Genomic DNA, 18,159 nt, shown 5'->3' on the forward strand with positions numbered 1-18,159 from the left:
GAGGTGGTCCACAGGCCGGGGGCTCAGATGGTCGTGGCAGATTTCCTCTCCCGTCGAGGGGGGGGTCGGCTGCAGGCCGGATGGCTCCCCAGCCTGAGTCGGGCGGTGGGGGTATGTGGCAGCGGGGGCGTGGTCAAGCGTCGATCTGTGAATGGAGGGCGGAGTCAGGGAAGGTAAGTGGTAGGATCACTGCACCTGATGGGACTTAACCTGTGTTTGTGTGTCTTCCCCAGTGACCGCACCCTTTACAAAGAGAGACAGAGCAGAGAAAGGGAGCTCTCTCCCCAACCAGAACACTTGTGTGTGTGCATGTGACTGGGAGAGTGTGAAAATCAAAGCCGAAAAGCTAAAATAAAAGAGTTTGATGAGAACTCAGTTCTGGCCTGCCATGCTTCTGTGCTCCACCCACCTGCTCTGATTCCACAATGAGCTAATAACCACTCTTTGCAAATGTGGTGAGCAGAAAAGCATCTCAGAATGTATAACATTGTGAAACCTTGAGGCAGATGGGATACGACAGCAGCAGGTGATATTGGGTCAGCCAAGAACGGGGATCAGAATCTGAGGTGACAGTGGGCACAGAATCAGCATGGATGACGCTTGGACTTTTTTTGCTTTACTGTGTGTGTGTGTGTGTTTTAAATCAAATTGCAGGCTCTGTGTTGTGAGCATACATATAAAGTGAAAGTTTATTGGAACAAAAGATGAATAAAAAACAATTCCGAAGTATGAGAAATGCTGAGAGAGAGAGTCCTGATCCAGGTAGAAGGCCAAACTGTAAACCAACCAACTGTATGCGAAGTAGGTCAACTCTAAATATCCATATTGATAGAAAGCAATGGGTCTGTGATGCTGCCTCGTGTCTCTCCGCACTTCATGCGTGATATGGGGCTATAACAGCTCTCACCCAGCAGGACAGCTGACCTATGCTGTTTTTATATTGCTATTTAATGAGAAAGAAAATGCTCACAAGCAAGATCCCTTCCTCCTTCCATTTCTCTGGATGCGAAAGCTGACATCGGGATTTTAATCTCTTTTTTTTTTTTCCCTTTTGGAGAGCCAAGCTGAGAATTTCTCCAATTACACTGGAGCAGGTGAATTCAGACGGTCGGCTGGGATGAATATGAAAATTACCTCACGTTGAGAAAGGCGCGCACCATAAACAAAAATCCTCCATGCAATCCACAAAGAAGCGACGGCTCTCTGCTCCCTGATTACCTTTGCGTCCAAGTGAAAAGCATCCCAGCAAGAAAGTGATAAATCATCAAACACAACCAGTTACGTTAAATAGAAATATATTGCCCTGATGGCAGAGAGGGCTTTAAATACAAATGGATAGAAGTCGCAGCTCTTGCCCTCAGGGACAAAGAAAACAGAGTGGTTTCTCCTTGTCCATTCCTGGCAGACATTTAAAGTCACTGTATTCAATATATATTAAAATGAAACTCAGAAAAGGTTACTTGAGGCTCGAAGCAGGGGCAATGTATATTTTCTGCAAATAACCACATTTGTACCAGGGATGACATTTATATTATAGTTATACTGTAGAATTTAAATATACAGTGCCATGCAAAAAGGCCAACAAAATAATGAGAACTCATTGAGAATAAAACCATTTTCCCAAAGGTACCGTACAGCAGCACCAAGAAAAATATTTTTATATTTATTGAAATTCAAAATATTATTGATTTGGAGCAAATTCCCTACTTTGTTGGCTGCCATGCACAAACCTGTCGGAATATATCATTATGCTTCCTACCAGCTCTTTTTCTCTAATGTACTGGTGCCTATGTGAGCCAAAAATCTCAAAATGCAGATTGCTACAATCTTTTATTCTGTCTACAAAGACATCTTGCAAGGACACATAAAAACACAAGACACCAATCACAGACACATTTCCGCTTTGACTCTATATTCCTGTTTTCAAATACGCCATTTTCTTTATGTTATGTTTGAATATTGCATCATAAATACCTTGTTTATGGATTGATCATATCTTTGGTGAAATAAATCTGCCATACAGTGCTGCTTAGACATTTCCAATGTGTCGACTCCAGTAGGCGATTGGAAACTTTGATTTAATACGACTTGATTTTAAAGCTACACTGCCTTTCAGATTTTTCATGTTTAGGTCATAAAAAGAATTTTCCCGACACCCAATTATTTTTGTTTAGTTACCAAAAGCTACTGAATTCGAATCACAGACTTCCAATTTTATTAGTTTTTTTTTAAATAGAACAATTAATGTATCTCCACGTGGCCCTGAATTCTCCGCTACTTTTTCCTGCTTCCCCATGACCCAATACAAGATACTACATCATGAATCACGTGGTGGGCTTTCCCCGTTCGCGCAAGGCATTGTGGGATACAAATTTGAAACAGGAGAGAAAAATGGAGGATGTGAGTGTGCGAATAAAACGTGAAAGACCGACTACAGTAACAGAAAGAGAGCGAGAAGAAAAGATGTTATGTTATATATGAAGGGAAGGAAAGGAAAGGCAGGACCAAACTAATAAATACGGGCGCTCAGCGAGCACCTCGGTGTGATCAGCTGTTCGTTTAGCGACAGAATGATGGAACTGTCAGTGCACGCTCAAAGGTAAACCTGTAGATGGCAGTAATGCAACACTGTGGATGCCAGCTGCCGTAAAACCCAAAAGAAGAAGAAGAAGGTAAACCTGCGCATGCGCACACGGACTTCCTCTGTCTGCTTGACTGCGCCAAGCGAGCGATTTCATGCACATTATCTGCTTTAATCCCCTCAAATTAAATAACTTCCCAGCCACAGAATGGCCTGATATTTTGTGAGATATTACAGAAATAAACATATATCACAGTGACCACATTTCAGACGGAACTAAATTTCACCGATTTTATGAAATTGAAAGGCCGTCTAGTTTTAAGATTCAAGTTAAAACATTCAATGCTGTTCTTTTTATTACTTTTGCTTAGGGTAACTTGATATACATGTCAGAATTCTAGTTAGCACTGTCAGGTACTGTAAATGGTGCGCTCCAATCACAAGGTCAGATAAACTTGTACACACTTGTGAGAAAAGGTCTGTCCCAGTCGGAGCATATCTGCCTACTTTGACCAGACATGAAGCTAGCATCGCATGTATCCTGCTTGGACGAGGCAATCCCATCATTCAGTGCACTAGCGCAGAAGTCTAAAAGTTTTACAGGCTACTGCTCAACTTCTTTGAAAGTTTCCTCCTGATTTTTACACAACATAAGAGTTATTTATGTTAAGAGTGAGCTTAAATTGCCAGAAGTTGGTACATTGCTAAAATTAGCAAGCTAAGACAACATCAGTTTATGCAGCTAACTTATACAGCTAATTAATAGCTAGCAAGCTAGCTGATATTTACAGAAGCAGGAAGTGTTTACTTTCGCAGTTTATCACTACACTGGAGCTTGAACGATGCTGTTGAGTTTATTCATTTTTATTCTCAGGTAAAGGCTAAGGAGGCCTTCATTAAGTCACTGTGTGGACAGAAGACATTTAACTTTTAACATCCGAACATTAAATTGAAATCATTGAAATGAATAAATGATTTATTGACTTTCTATATCTGTTAGGTTTTAATCTGTCTGTAGCGAAGGAGGTTCAGTGGGCAAAGTATGTAGACCGTCTGCCACCCAAGAGATTTTGCCTCACGGATATCCAGGAGAAACAGTCAGTAACACAGACACAGCTGCTCAGAGACGTTTCTCAGTTTATTGTAGGACAAACATGAGGATATATTCACATTCACGAGTGTGTTGTACGGTAGCTTTTAGATTGAATGATGATGATTTGATTGACGAAGCTAAGTTATCTAAGTATGACGTAAACGGGTGATGAAGCATTACATCACTGATTTAGACGACACTACTGTATGAAAGAAGAGAGACATTACGGACCATTACATCACCTGTCAGGATCATAGTCTTATGAAAAGAAGAAAGACATGACTGATCAACATCACCTTCATCAAGCAGAGAGCAGAATGTGTGAGCGAAGATAAATATCAAGGATTTAACTTCACCAAAACAAACAGCAATCAGGACCGCCTGTACCAGTTTCAAGAACAAGTAGCAATCAGACCAGCCTGTACCAGTTTCAAGCATGTCAGACAAATATTTTTATCAGTATCTGTCTATTAATGCTGATGTAGCAATAAATGTAATTAATTCTGTAAAAGCGTGAAATCTGTAGAGATTTTAATGTAATTTGTTATTTGACTACAATCCAGTGAAGAAAATAGTTCTTAATACACTTGGAATTCCACTCAAAAAAAAAAAAAAAGATAGATTAGATATCGTAAAAAGTATCTGGGGCGGTACGGTGGTGTAGTGGTTAGCGCTGTCGCCTCACAGCAAGAAGGTCCGGGTTCGAGCCCCGTGGCCGGCGAGGGCCTTTCTGTGCGGAGTTTGCATGTTCTCCCCGTGTCCGCGTGGGTTTCCTCCGGGTGCTCCGGTTTCCCCCACAGTCCAAAGACATGCAGGTTAGGTTAACTGGTGACTCTAAATTGAGCGTAGGTGTGAATGTGAGTGTGAATGGTTGTCTGTGTCTATGTGTCAGCCCTGTGATGACCTGGCGACTTGTCCAGGGTGAACCCCGCCTTTCGCCCGTAGTCAGCTGGGATAGGATCCAGCTCGCCTGCGACCCTGTAGAGCAGGATAAAGCGGCTACAGATAATGAGATGAGATGAAAAAGTATCTGGTCCCATCTTGTAACAAATGCAAACAAATTCTCATGGGATTTGGGAAAAAAAAAAATGGAACTGGAAAACGTTACATACAAAGACCCTGTGTCTGAAATCACTCACTCATTCACTACTCCCTACTCACTATCTAGGGAATTCTATATAGAGGACTATACCGTATAGTAAGCTCATTTTTAAAATGAAAACAACAACAACAAAAAACACTTTCGGACACTACTCCATCGCGCTGTTATTTACGTCACTACTGTCACACAATTAAAACGTGCCAGATCAGCTGGCTGGTGGGTTTTCAAATTAATAAATCCATGTGATAAATCCATATTATACTGAGCGTATTTCCCACATTAATAAATACAAAGTACTTTGTGTCTGCTGCATCTTTCAGTTCTTTTAAATCAAGGCTGAATATTTTCTTCCTTCTTCGCCGCTGCCTTTTATTAAATCACATTCGAGGCTTTTGATTAATTCCTCGCTCTGCACTCTAACTTTTATTCTTGTATTTTATCTGTCTTATTCTATTTTAGCTTATTTTCTATTCTCTTACCATTTTTAATTGTATTTGAATGTCTGTTTATAATGTGTTTCTTCCTCCGTCCATTCACCCCAACACACTTTTTTTTCTTTCGGCGTGACCACAATGCATGATGATATACTGTATATTGCTTGGTTAGTGACCATCGGTTGTACACTACTTTTCACGGTGCATTGTGGGATACTTTGAGTGCACTATATAGGGTGTAATAATTCTCACTATACATTCAGACAGCACTACAAAATATCGAACTCACTATATAGTGAGTAGTGAGTAGCCTGGGAAATCCCATGCTGCTTTGCACAATCGTTCCGATCTGAAAAGACAGCATGGAAACTATGGTCTAAAGGCTCGCCTGAGTTAGGGAGCCAGTCAGAGAGTGGGGAGGGGTGGAAAGACGGTGACGCGTACTACTCGACAAACGGAAGCTTGTAGTTTATTTGGGACTGTTTACGGATCACATTTAACAAGGCGGCGAGCGATACGAACCAAACTTTCGATCAAGCTTTAGACACTGTTCTGAATAGTTTAGAGCGAAAGTTTGTTTTAAAAAAAGAACAGCGTTTGGCGTTACAGTCTTTCTTCGCCTCTTCGTCTTCTTCGTCGCTCTAACTACGTCACCGGGTACAACTGCCATGATTGGCCATGGGCTACGTATACGCCAAATAATAGATATTCACAATGTCCAATAAACGGCCGTTGACAATCGTAAACCACACCTCCCCTACGAGAAATTCAATAGGCAGATTCCAGACCATATTTCACTTGTGATATGGTCTGGTGTTAACCAGACTAAGTAGTGAGTGATTTCGGACTTTTTTTTTGTTGTGTGTGTTTTGTATATTTTTGTGTATATTTATTATGTTTGAAATGTAAGTCATCGTCATGTGAAACTTGTTAAAACTTTTGTATACAGTACCAGTCAAAAGTTTGTACACCCCTACTCTACTCATTCATCGTTTTTTTTTTCTGTACTTTGTATTTTCTACATTGTAGAACAACACTGAAGACATCAAAACTATGAAATTACATCTGGAACAGATATGGAATTATGTAGTAAACAAAAAAGTTTAAAAAAATACAAATACGTTTCATATTTTAGATTCTTCAGCGTATCCAGCGTTTACCTTGATAACGCTTTACACACTATTGGCATTATATTATCTTAAGCAGCTTCATGAGGGAGTCACCTGGAATGCTTTTCAATTAACAGTCGTGCCTCCTCAAAAGGTAATTAGTGGATGAGTTTCTCGCCTTCTTAATGAGTTTCAGCTCAAAGAGTAAACAGTAAATTATAAAAATACAGTAAATAGCCCTAGTCAACACCACAACTGTAGTAATCCATACATATTATACGGTATCAAGAACCGCTCAACTAAGTAAAAAGAAACAACAGAACATCTTTAACTTCAGTGCACGACGGGTTGCCAGGTATTGAACAGTATGAGAGTCTTTATGATGCTGGTTTCATGGAGTATGAGCACCACTCAAATGACAAGCTTTCTCATGGCATATAACATCAACCTGGCTATGTATCACTGGTTCCATCTGGATCCTAATTAACTCACCAATAACCTTAAAAAATAATATTTATAGATATTATATAGACACAGCCTACGTGTAGAGAATCTCCAGTGATTGTTGAAACATAATTTTGGCTATGTTGTGGTAGAAAAATGCTCAAATACACTCATACCACTCCATAACTTCATATTAACAAAAACAGTCGACTCACATAAAACTATAAGACCGTATGAAAATCATTTCAATACTAAAAAAAAAAAACCAAGCAAACCCCAAAAGTCTATTTTCTTTCTATACCAAAACAAATTCCAGCTTCAATCCACAACCCTCAGCAGACTCTGCAAACGGAGTGGGCTTTAATATCCTCAAACAAATATTTAATAATGATAAAGGTCAAGGAGCAGCCTGGCATTTGTGGAGCTTCTGCCTTTGTGTCTGCTAGATTTTTTAAAAGTGATCAATCGGATTGGAAATGTGCAGCTTATCACCCCGGGTAATCCCCCAACCTGGCGGAGTGCAAAACACTGCTGCTGGTGGAGGAATACAGCTACGGGGGAAAAAAAAACAAAAAAAAAAAAAACGTCGACTGCACTGTGGGAAATAATGAATTTTAAGCAGACTGTCACAGGACAGACAAGTCTGAAATGTTGTCTGTCCATCCAAGTTTCAGCCTGTCCAAATGACGGGCCAAAGGCCCGGAACAACACAGCCAGTGGTACCGTACGGGGCTGCATAAGCTAAAGGGCTTTAGATGCCTGGAGATGCTTCTCAGTTATTTCCAGGCACATTTTTGTGATCTTCAAAGGCCAAATTACACTCGACATTAGTTGCTAATTACACTACAAATTGAATATAATTTACAAGAAAATGTCAGAAGATTCAAGAAAAAACGTGCTTAAAGTTCTACCCAAGAAAACAGTAGCACACACAGGTCAGTTCCATGTCTAGAAAAAAGTCTGGGAGGCAAGGATGTTCCAGTTAGTTACAACTTACTGGTTCTCATATACAGGTACTATAATAACACTCATGAAGCATTATGTCAACAATGACTACTTTTATATTACAGTTAGGTCCATAAATATTTGGACAGAGGCAACATTTTTCTAATTTTGGTTCTGTACATTGCCACAATGAATTTTGAACAAAACAATTGAGATGCAGTTGAAGTTCAGACTTTCAGCTTTAATTCAGTGGGTTGAACAAAATTATTGCATAAAAATGTGAGGAACTAAAGCATTTTTTAAACACAATCCCTTCATTTCAGGGGCTCAAAAGTAATTGGACAAATTAAATAACTGTAAATAAAATGTTCATTTCTAATACTTGGTTGAAAACCCTTTGTTGGCAATGACTGCCTGAAGTCTTGAACTCATGGACATCACCAGACGCTGTGTTTCCTCCTTTTTAATGCTCTGCCAGGCCTTTACTGCAGCGGTTTTCAGTCGCTGTTTGTTTGTGGGCCTTTCTGTCTGAAGTTTAGTCTTTAACAAGTGAAATGCTGCTCAATTGGGTTGAGATCAGGTGACTGACTTGGCCATTCAAGAATATTCCACTTCTTTGCTTTAATAAACTCCTGGGTTGCTTTGGCTTTATGTTTTGGGTCATTGTCCATCTGTATTATGAAACGCTGACCAATCAGTTTGGCTGGATTTGAGCACACAGTACGTCTCTGAATACCTCAGAATTCATCCGGCTGCTTCTGTCCTGTGTCACATCATCAATAAACACTAGTGACCCAGTGCCGCTGGCAGCCATGCATGCCCAAGCCATCACACTGCCTCCGCTGTGTTTTACAGATGGTGTGGTATGCTTTGGATCATGAGCTGTCCCACGCCTTCGCCATACTTTTTTCTTTCCATCATTCTGGTAGAGGTTGATCTTGGTTTTATCTGTCCAAAGAATGTTCTTCCAGAACTGTGCTGGCTTTTTTAGATGGTTTTTAGCAAAGTCCAATCTAGCCTTTTTATTCTTGAGGCTTATGAGTGGCTCGCACCGTGCAGTGAACCCTCTGTATTTACTTTCATGCAGTCTTCTCTTTATGGTAGATTTGGATATTGATACGCCTACCTCCTGGAGAGTGTTGTTCACTTGGTTGGCTGTTGTGAAGGGGTTTCTCTTCACCATGGAAATTATTCTGTGATCATCCACTACTGTTGTCTTCTGTGAGCATCCAGGTCTTTTTGCATTGATGAGTTCACCAGTGCTTTCTTTCTTTCTCAGGATGTACCAAACTGTAGATTTTGCCGCTCCTAATATTGTAGCAATTTCTCAGATGTTTTTTTTCTGTTTTCGCAGCTTAAGGATGGCTTGTTTCACCTGCATGGAGAGCTCCTTTGACCGCATGTTTTCTTCACAGCAAAATCTTCCAAATGCAAGCACCACACCTCAAATCAACTCCAGGCCTTTTATCTGCTTAATTGAGAATGACATAACGAAGGAATTGCCCACACCTGCCCATGAAATAGCCTTTGAGTCAATTGTCCAATTACTTTTGGTCCCTTTAAAAACAGGGTGGCACATGTTAAGGAGCTGAAACTCCTAAACCCTTCATCCAATTTTAATGTGGATACCCTCAAATGAAAGCTGAAAGTCTGGACTTTATGTCCATGTCCATTATATAACTATAACCTGAATATGTTTCAGTAAACAGGTAATAAAACAAAATTTGTGTCAGTGTCCAAATATATATGGACCTAACTGTATGTTTATAATAAGTCTATAAGAAATTTAGTAATTAACAACACAACTCTTCTTCCATAATAGAGTTAAAATTTTGAGTACGAGATTCTGAGTAACTTTGTAACAAAATGACTTTCAAAATGACTCAAAACTCGACATGGTCATATCATTTGGCATTCAGACTCTAGAACTTAGAAAATAGAAGAAAATGAAAACTCTATTAAAATATAAATCTACACATGCATGCTATGACTGTTATTCTTATTATGAATAAAAAAAACTGCACATAATAATAGCAACATAACCACCACTGATTGGCAGTTTGACACTTAATATAATACTGTACTGCAAAATTTCATGTAAACTGAACTCTTAATCAACCGACTGGATCAGTCAGATCCTGTCAACCCTAAAACACTAGTTCAACTCCATTATGCAATAAAAACAACAGTGAATACTGAGTGTATTATCATTGTCTTATGTAGTGTGCCACTCGGGGAGAGGGAGGGGCCTGTAAATTTTGGCAGGGCTAGGACCATCGGTGGCCGAGTTATGAGTTTTTAAATCACTGTGCATGCGGGCAGCTGGACCTAGGGCTCGTGCTAAAGCTTTCTGCGATCTGGGCTCGTGCCTGACATCGGATCGGGCTGAGCCTGGACTGGTTCGAAAGGTCTCGGGGAGAGGGATGTGCCTGGAAATTTTGGTGGGGCTAGGACCATAGGTGGGTGAGTTACGAATTTTTAAAGGCTGGCTTGAGCCAGGGCTCATATTAAAGTTTTTGGTGAGCAGCATTCGCGTGGGGGTTTCGGGGGCAAAAAAACAGCCAAGGCAGTGTTGTAGTTGGGGGGCGTGCCTGTGCTGGTTTGAAAGGGCTTGGGGAGAGGGAGGTGCCTGTAAATTTTAGCGGCATAAGATCATCGCCTATTGGCCAGATGAGCTAATAATCCCACATTATTTTTTAAAAAGTAAATTAAAAATAAGCGCTTGATAAAAAAACATCTATTTTATATCAATAAAGATACAAATTTCGTTGTCCGGTGGTGAAGTGTTTATGAGATACATTGCCTTGTGCTTATGATCGGGTTCCCCTGTGGTGGTCCACGTATGTCTATCGTACGGTCGCAAAAGCCATCAAAAATCAGATCGATGCATTAGCATATTCTCTTAAGCATGGGGCTTCAATCTGCTATTATCTAATTGTTTATTTTATGGCTCTGTCCTCTTCAGTGTTGGGCAAGTTACTTCAAAACTGTTTTGCATTATTTATTACTTGTCACGGTCATTTTAAAGTAATTAGTTACATTACAATATTACTGTATTTAAAATGTAAGGCATTACACTACTATTGCATTACTTTTAAGTTACTCTCACCAAAATAACTGGAAGTATGGATTTGGCAATCTAAATGTAGCTCAAGACGCTCAATTAGCTCATCACACATCCAGTGGAAGGTGATGTGGTATCTGACTGAGCTAGGCTTGTGGTTAAAAACAGTAGACTATAATAGCCACAGTGATGGCTCATGGCACAATACAAGGAACAATCATCGCAAGAACAGACAAAAGGTGAAAGTCTGGCAAATTGTGATAGAAATACTGTAACTTTAGGCCTATTCATATTAACATTAATTGAACTGTATTGTATTGTAATGTCTAAACATATGGCAGGATACAAAATTAGCATTTCTATGCCTTTATTGTTTTCAAGTTTACAGCATTAAGCATAGTTTATGCTTCATAAAAAAAAAGATTAGCCCTAAGGGATGAGACTCCATTTCAGAAATTTAACAAAAATGAACATATTATGGCAAATCGCAGCCTACAATAAAACTGGCCTGAAAAACACCACAAGCCTTTTCAATCACAGCCAGACAATGACTATTAGCTACATGAGGCTACCCAGTCACACTTCGAAAAACAGAATTAGAAATAAAATCAAAGTGCTTTTAATGATATTGAAGTGCTTAGGTATATTAGCCATCGAAGGAAAGGCAGCTCAACCACTTTAGTCTGACTTCCGACCAGAAAAAAAACTCAGTTATACAGGACAAAAATGTAAGTCAGCATATCTTCAACAACATACTCCGCCACAAGTCTCCTCACCTCTTGAGGCTGAAGGAGCATCTCAGAGCGGCAGAACGTTAATTTTGGCTGCTTTGTGATTTTATCGCCACTCTCATCCTCCGCTTGCTTTCTTGCTAACTTCATGTTACTGTGGCACCTCTGTAAATGGTTAGTTAAATTACTGGTGCTATTTCGGGAAGTGGACAGTTCTTTAGGTTTAAAGTGCATTTGACTACGATGTTCTTCACATCCTTATTTTTCACAAACTTAAAGTAATGGGCGTGTGCCCATCTGGAGAACGTGCTATCCGACGTTAGATCAGCTGCAGGTTCACTCATCTCTCTCTCCTGTCTGACTAGCCTAAAGGAAAAGGAAGTGAAACATTTTGCGCGGACGTTTCACCTCTGCTGATCTCGCGGTGATTTTGGCGAATTTGTATGAAGGAAAAAAAAGCCCACCACTTCATTCCAGGTTAAAAATGCATTGTAACGCGCGTTACTGACATTTGTACCGAGTAAAATATTACCAAATTTTTTTCTGTAATGCCTTACATTACCGCGTTACTGCAAAAAGCAATGCATTACAGTAATTCATTACTTTTGTAACGCGTTACTCCCAACACTGGTCCTCTTCATGCTCTTCCTTGGTTACATTTCTGACCAATGAATGACGTTTTATGAGTATGTTTTCAGCCTTACATTCCCTTTAGCACTGTTTTGTTTTTACTTTCTTTCATTTCATTATGTTTGAAACTAAACCAAGCCACAAAATGAGGTAGTGAGGTCGTGAGTTAGCTCATGTCTGTGCTGTTTGCTCATAAGACTCGGCTTTAACTATTGCAGCAAGTCGAAAATTAGCGACTAAATCTTGCCCATGTTCAGTATTTCTAATGAAAATTGGCCCATAATCAAAGTTAGTACTGTTAGTATTTTTGGATCAAGAAACAGCTTGTTTGTCCTGGGCTGCTTCCAGTTCGCTTTTGTCTTCCTCTCTGTCTTTCTCTCTCTCTTTCACAGGGTGTTGAATAATTTATAAGAAGTAAGTTTAGCTTGTGCACCAACGTACACAACAACGTAAATAGCAAGCGATGCTTTTTTTTTTTTTAAGATTTTTTTTGGGCTTTTTTCACCTTTACTGGATAGGACAGTGTAGAGACAGGAAATAAAGATGGAGAGAGATCAGGAAATGACCTCAGGTCAGAATCAAACCTGGGTCCCTGGATTTATGGCATGGCGCCTTATCCACCTGAGCCACAACACCCCCCTAAAAAGTGTTTGCATTACCACATTAGGAATGACTCTGTAAGTGTGTGCTGCGAAGGAGTTATGGTGATGTACGGGGCAACTTTTTGGGCAATGTTGCCGAGCAATGTTGCTGGCAATGGGCAACTAGGTGAGACACAGGGCAACTTTTCAGGGCAACTAACAATGGGCAACAACAGTTAGCAACGGCAGTTTACAGTTAGCTAAAAAAAAATCCATGTCTTAATTTTTGCTGTGACCATTTAATCAAGCTGTCTGTTGTTTTTTAGAGCTTTGGTGAGGTAAATTCCTCCATATAGAATATTAAAATAACAACTTACCGGCATAAAAACAGATGAGGAGTCTCTTCATCTCTTCACTCCACTGACACTGCGGCCGCCATATTTGCTTGAAATTTCTGATCCGAACCTCACCGGAGGTCACATGACTCGATACTCGCGTTCTGATTGGCTTATCTCAAAAAGTTGCCAGAGATTATCAAAACCATTCAGAAAGAAACAATGTTGCCCAATCTCAATAGAAAAGAGTCAAAACGCAATTGCCCAGCAACATTGCTCGGCAACATTGCCCAAAAAGTTGCCCCATGTATCATCACCATTAGTGGGCATGGACTCACCGTGACACTGTACTGGGACACTGAGATGTTGCTGGGGTAGACGCTCAGCCTGACGCACTGCTTGATATCTGAGGTGAAGCGACGTGGCTCAGATGACCTTTCACACTTCTCCTTTCTGGTGCACCTGAAAGAGAAAAAAAGATTGTATTTTAAAGATTTATATTCTAGCAGCATATTTTAGTGATGCCTCAAGTACTGGTATTAGGACCGATACAGGACTGGATTGAATTTTCCATTTTTTCATACGTGGATGATATGTTGTGTGTGTTGACTGGCAGCACATGGAACTCGGATGTAAAAATAGCACAACAGCACACTGCCTTATCCCCTGAAGTCCTGCATAACTTGAAGACAGAAGCTTGCATGATGTCAGCTTGGTTACAGTGAGGATATCAGTATTGCATATTGTCAAATACCATAATGCAGTATTGTATCAAAAATGAAAATTTTAATGACTACTTAATTATTAGATGATTTGAGCTTTGATTAACAGTCTATTCCGGCTGATTTAACTCCTGTAAAGCCTCTTTACATAACTTTAGCCAGTGCAGGAGGTTTAACAGATACACCACAGATGAGTTTTGAAGCCTTCCTATATATAGCACCTCATTCATCCAGCAGGTTTCTACAGCTGTGGAGCTCAAAGCCTCCAAGACGTTTCTAGGTATAATTCATGAACTTTTTGCAGGTAGGTTAATTTCCCAAAGCACAGAAATGAAAAATTGCATGGAAATAAACTGATTCTGGTTTGAAAAGGTGGATATACACCAATCAGCAATAAAATAAAAAATGCTGACAAGTGAAGTGATTATGTTGTTACAGTAGCACCTGTCAAGAGGTGGGATATATTTGGCAGCAAGAGAACAGTCAGTTCTTGAACTTGATGTGTTGGAAGCAGGAAAAATGGACAAGCATAAGGATCTTAGGGACTTTGACGAGGGCCAAATTATGATGGCGAGATGACTGGGTCTGAGCATCTCCAAAATGCCAAAAAGTTTGTGCTGACATCTTTCTGTTTTAGCCAGCATTATCTTTTTCAGCAGCTTGTTCTACAGTATCTGTGAAGAAACTCAGTCGTCCAGGTACATAGTAATCTGTGGTTGGTTGAAGAGAGCAACTGGACTTGCTTGACGATTCTTGAGGATGCCTTTCGGAGGAGAGGCGAAATGTTTTCAAGAATCGTCAAGCAAGTCCAGTTGCTCTCTTCAACCAACCACAGATTACTATGTACCTGGACGACTGAGTTTCTTCGCAGATATGTTTCTATGCACTTTGGGATGAGATCCCTTCGACTGGTGCGGGAGTATGAGAGGACTTCCAGAAAACTGGCAGACATCTTAGCCAGAGTGGATCGTTCATTTTTGTCAACCTGGAACGACCATCATTGAACAGAGGTGGGTGTCTATGACATCTTATCAGCCGCCCACAATGCAGCCATCAGCATTCTGATTCGGATTCTATGATGATCCATGAGAGAATAAATACTGGATACTCCCTAGTAGTCAGACAGAACTGAGGATGCCTTTCGGAGGAGAGGCGAAACTTGTTCTACAGTAGCTCTTCTGTGGGATTGGACCATATGGGCTCGCTTGCATGCCCCATGTGAATCAATGAGCCTTCAACACCCATGACCCTGTTGCTGGTTCACCAGTTGCCCTTCCTTGGACCACTTTTGTTCGGTACTAACCCCCTGCATACCGGGAACACCCCACAAGATGTGCCATTTTGGAGATGCTCAGATCCAGTCATCTAGCCATCACAATTTGTCAAAGACACTCAGATCCTTACACTTGCCCATTTTTCCTGCCTCCAACACATTCGACTTCAAGAACTGACTGTTCTCTTTCTTGCTGCCTGATATATCCCACCCCTTGACAGGTGCCACTGTAATGGGATAATCACTGTTATTCACTTCACCTGTCACTGTTTTTAATTTTATGGCTGATCGGTGTATAGTTTAACCTGGTACAATTCCCTGGACATTATTTCCTGCAATGGCTCATGAACCTACAGTAAGGTGATAGATCCCCAGGAAAAACAAGCTGACATCTTTAGAGGAGTTTGCAACTGAGTAGTTCTCATTGATCTATCATAACAATCACTTTATCTTGGTCAAAGCTAGAGTGGATTTGGAGTCTATCCCAGGAACACTAGTTATGTTTATGAATTCATTCCGATCAGCAATTCTGGACTTACCGTTTACAGGAAAGAGGTTGGACAGATGTGCGCATTTATGTGCACGATATCCTACACAGCTGGCTTAGTGTGCTCCATAAAGATACAGCATCATGACGTTATCACTGAGTGAAGGTGGAGAAGGTTATAGGTGAACGTTTACATGATAAATTTTTCTTTCAAACGGATTATCAGGGGTTTACAGCGCTTCTTTAAATCTGATTAAATTCTCAGTTGGAATGGGGCATTTTATTCCGATCCAGCTGTTTACATGAAGAAATTTCATTCCAGTTGAGCTTGAATCTGATTATTAATGGATTATTAGGGTTCATGTAACATGTAAATATAGCTACTGTGAGCAAGGCAGCCTGAATGCAGCCTGAAATGGATCACATTCAGGAATGGCATTTTGTTGTGACAGAAATCATATCAAAACTCATTAAAAACACGTGTATTAAAAGCTGAAAGCACCAATTGGTATCAAGCGCTGTGTCCGAAATCATTCACTACTCACTACATAGTGGACTATATAGTGAGCTTGCCATTTTGTAGGGCTGTCCTAATGTATCGTGAGAATTATTGCACCCTATATACCCTATATAGTGGACTCACTGTGAGCTGGCCTAGTGGTTAATGTGTCTGCCTCTCGACTGGGAGATCGCGAGTTCTACTCACGGTTGGGTCATACCAAAGACCATCATAAAAATGATACCTACTACCATCTGGCAAGGCATGCTGAAATACAGATGCAAGTAGGGAAGTCAGACTCTTGCAGTTACCAGAGGACCGGCCCCCCACTGTAACCCTAGCTGTATAGGCGAGAGGCCATGGGCTATAGAAACGGAGGCCGGCGCCACACCCATATGCCTTAAAGAGTTTGTTAGTACTGGGACAGGAGACTGCCTGGGAAGACCAGATTCTGGCATGAGAGGGACTTTGACTTGATATAGTGGACTCATACTGTAGCATTCCACAATGCACCGTGAAAAGTAGTGTACAACCGATGGTCACTAACCAAGCAATATACACTACCGTTCAAAAGTTTGGGGTCACCCAGACAATTTTGTGTTTTCCATGAAAAGTCACACTTTTATTTACCACCATAAGTTGTAAAATGAATAGAAAATATAGTCGAGACATTTTTCTGGCCATTTTGAGCATTTAATCGACCCCACAAATGTGATGCTCCAGAAACTCAATCTGCTCAAAGGAAGGTCAGTTTTATAGCTTCTCTAAAGAGCTCAACTGTTTTCAGCTGTGCTAACATGATTGTACAAGGGTTTTCTAATCATCCATTAGCCTTCTGAGGCAATGAGCAAACACATTGTACCATTAGAACACTGGAGTGAGAGTTGCTGGAAATGGGCCTCTATACACCTATGGAGATATTGCACCAAAAACCAGACATTTGCAGCTAGAATAGTCATTTACCACATTAGCAATGTATAGAGTGGATTTCTGATTAGTTTAAAGTGATCTTCATTGAAAAGAACAGTGCTTTTCTTTCAAAAATAAGGACATTTCAAAGTGACCCCAAACTTTTGAACGGTAGTGTATACCATCATGCATTGCAGTCGCGCTGAAAGAAAAATGGCAGACGACAGAATAAAAGTTCCAGTGAGGAGCAAGGAATTAATCAAAAGCCTCAAATCTGATTTCATAAAAAGCAGTGGCAAAGAGGGAAGAAAGTATTCAGCCTTGATTTAAAAGAACTGAAAGATGCAGCAGACACAAAGTACTTTGTATTTATTAATGTGGGAAATGCGCTCAGTATAATATGAATTTATCACAAAAATACATGCATGTATTTATCATTTTGAAACCCACCAGCCGGCTGATCTGGCACGTTTTAATTGTGTGACAGTAATGACATAAATAATGGCACAGCGGAGTAGTGTCCAAAAGTGTTTTTTCATTTTACCAATGAGCTCACTATATAGTCCTCTATTGCCGCTTTTCCACTACAAACGCGGCTGAGTCGGGCTGAGCCGTGCCGTGCTGAGTCGAGCTGAGTGGGGCTGTTGGAGTTGCATTTCGACTACAACCGCGCTGAAACGTGCTGACTGGAAGTGGGTGGACACATTGGGTGGAGTTAGAAAATGGGTGGACGTCACGTGATGTCGTTAAGCAGCGCAAACAGTGACATCAGTGACCTTTTAAGCGGTAGTCTCACGACCCGAATAGTAAACAATAAACATGGAGGACATGGAGTCGTTAGTGTTGCTGGTCTTGGTGCTGTGGCTTGTTGTCACCGACAACGCCAACAGATACTGGCAAGAGCGTATAGATGAGGCGAGGCGCATAAGGCTTCAGAAATTCTCGTAATTCGTAATTCTTCTTCTTCCGGGTTTACGGTGTTTACAGATCCCAGCGTGCTCGCGGGGCGTGTGTGGGCATGTGAGGACACTCCTCCTCACCAATCAGTGCACAGGGGAGTGTCTGCTCACGCCCCCAGCCTCACTCGGCTCGGTTTGGCTCGCTTCAGCCCCACTCCAAAACGGTGCGAGTTTTAGGGGCTAAGCAGGGCTGAAGCGAGCTGAGTCGTGCTGGTTTTTGGTAGTCAAAACGCGAGCCGTGTCGGGCTGAAGTGAGCTGAA

At 40.8% G+C, this 18,159-nt stretch overlaps 1 protein-coding gene across 2 annotated transcripts in view; it reads right to left on the bottom strand.

The window, feature by feature from the left end:
• The window catches only part of plxna4 (plexin A4), a 778,998-nt gene that overhangs the window by 254,625 nt on the left and 506,214 nt on the right, over positions 1–18,159 (bottom strand). For both annotated transcript variants that reach the window (XM_060903436.1, XM_060903437.1), the window contains exon 6: positions 13,388–13,511. In XM_060903436.1, coding sequence (XP_060759419.1) covers positions 13,388–13,511 — 124 coding nt within the window. The remainder of the gene's footprint in view (positions 1–13,387; positions 13,512–18,159) is intronic.

The sequence above is a fragment of the Neoarius graeffei genome, chromosome 21 (genome assembly GCF_027579695.1).
Source record: "Neoarius graeffei isolate fNeoGra1 chromosome 21, fNeoGra1.pri, whole genome shotgun sequence".
In the NCBI taxonomy this organism is placed as follows: Eukaryota; Metazoa; Chordata; class Actinopteri; order Siluriformes; family Ariidae; genus Neoarius; species Neoarius graeffei.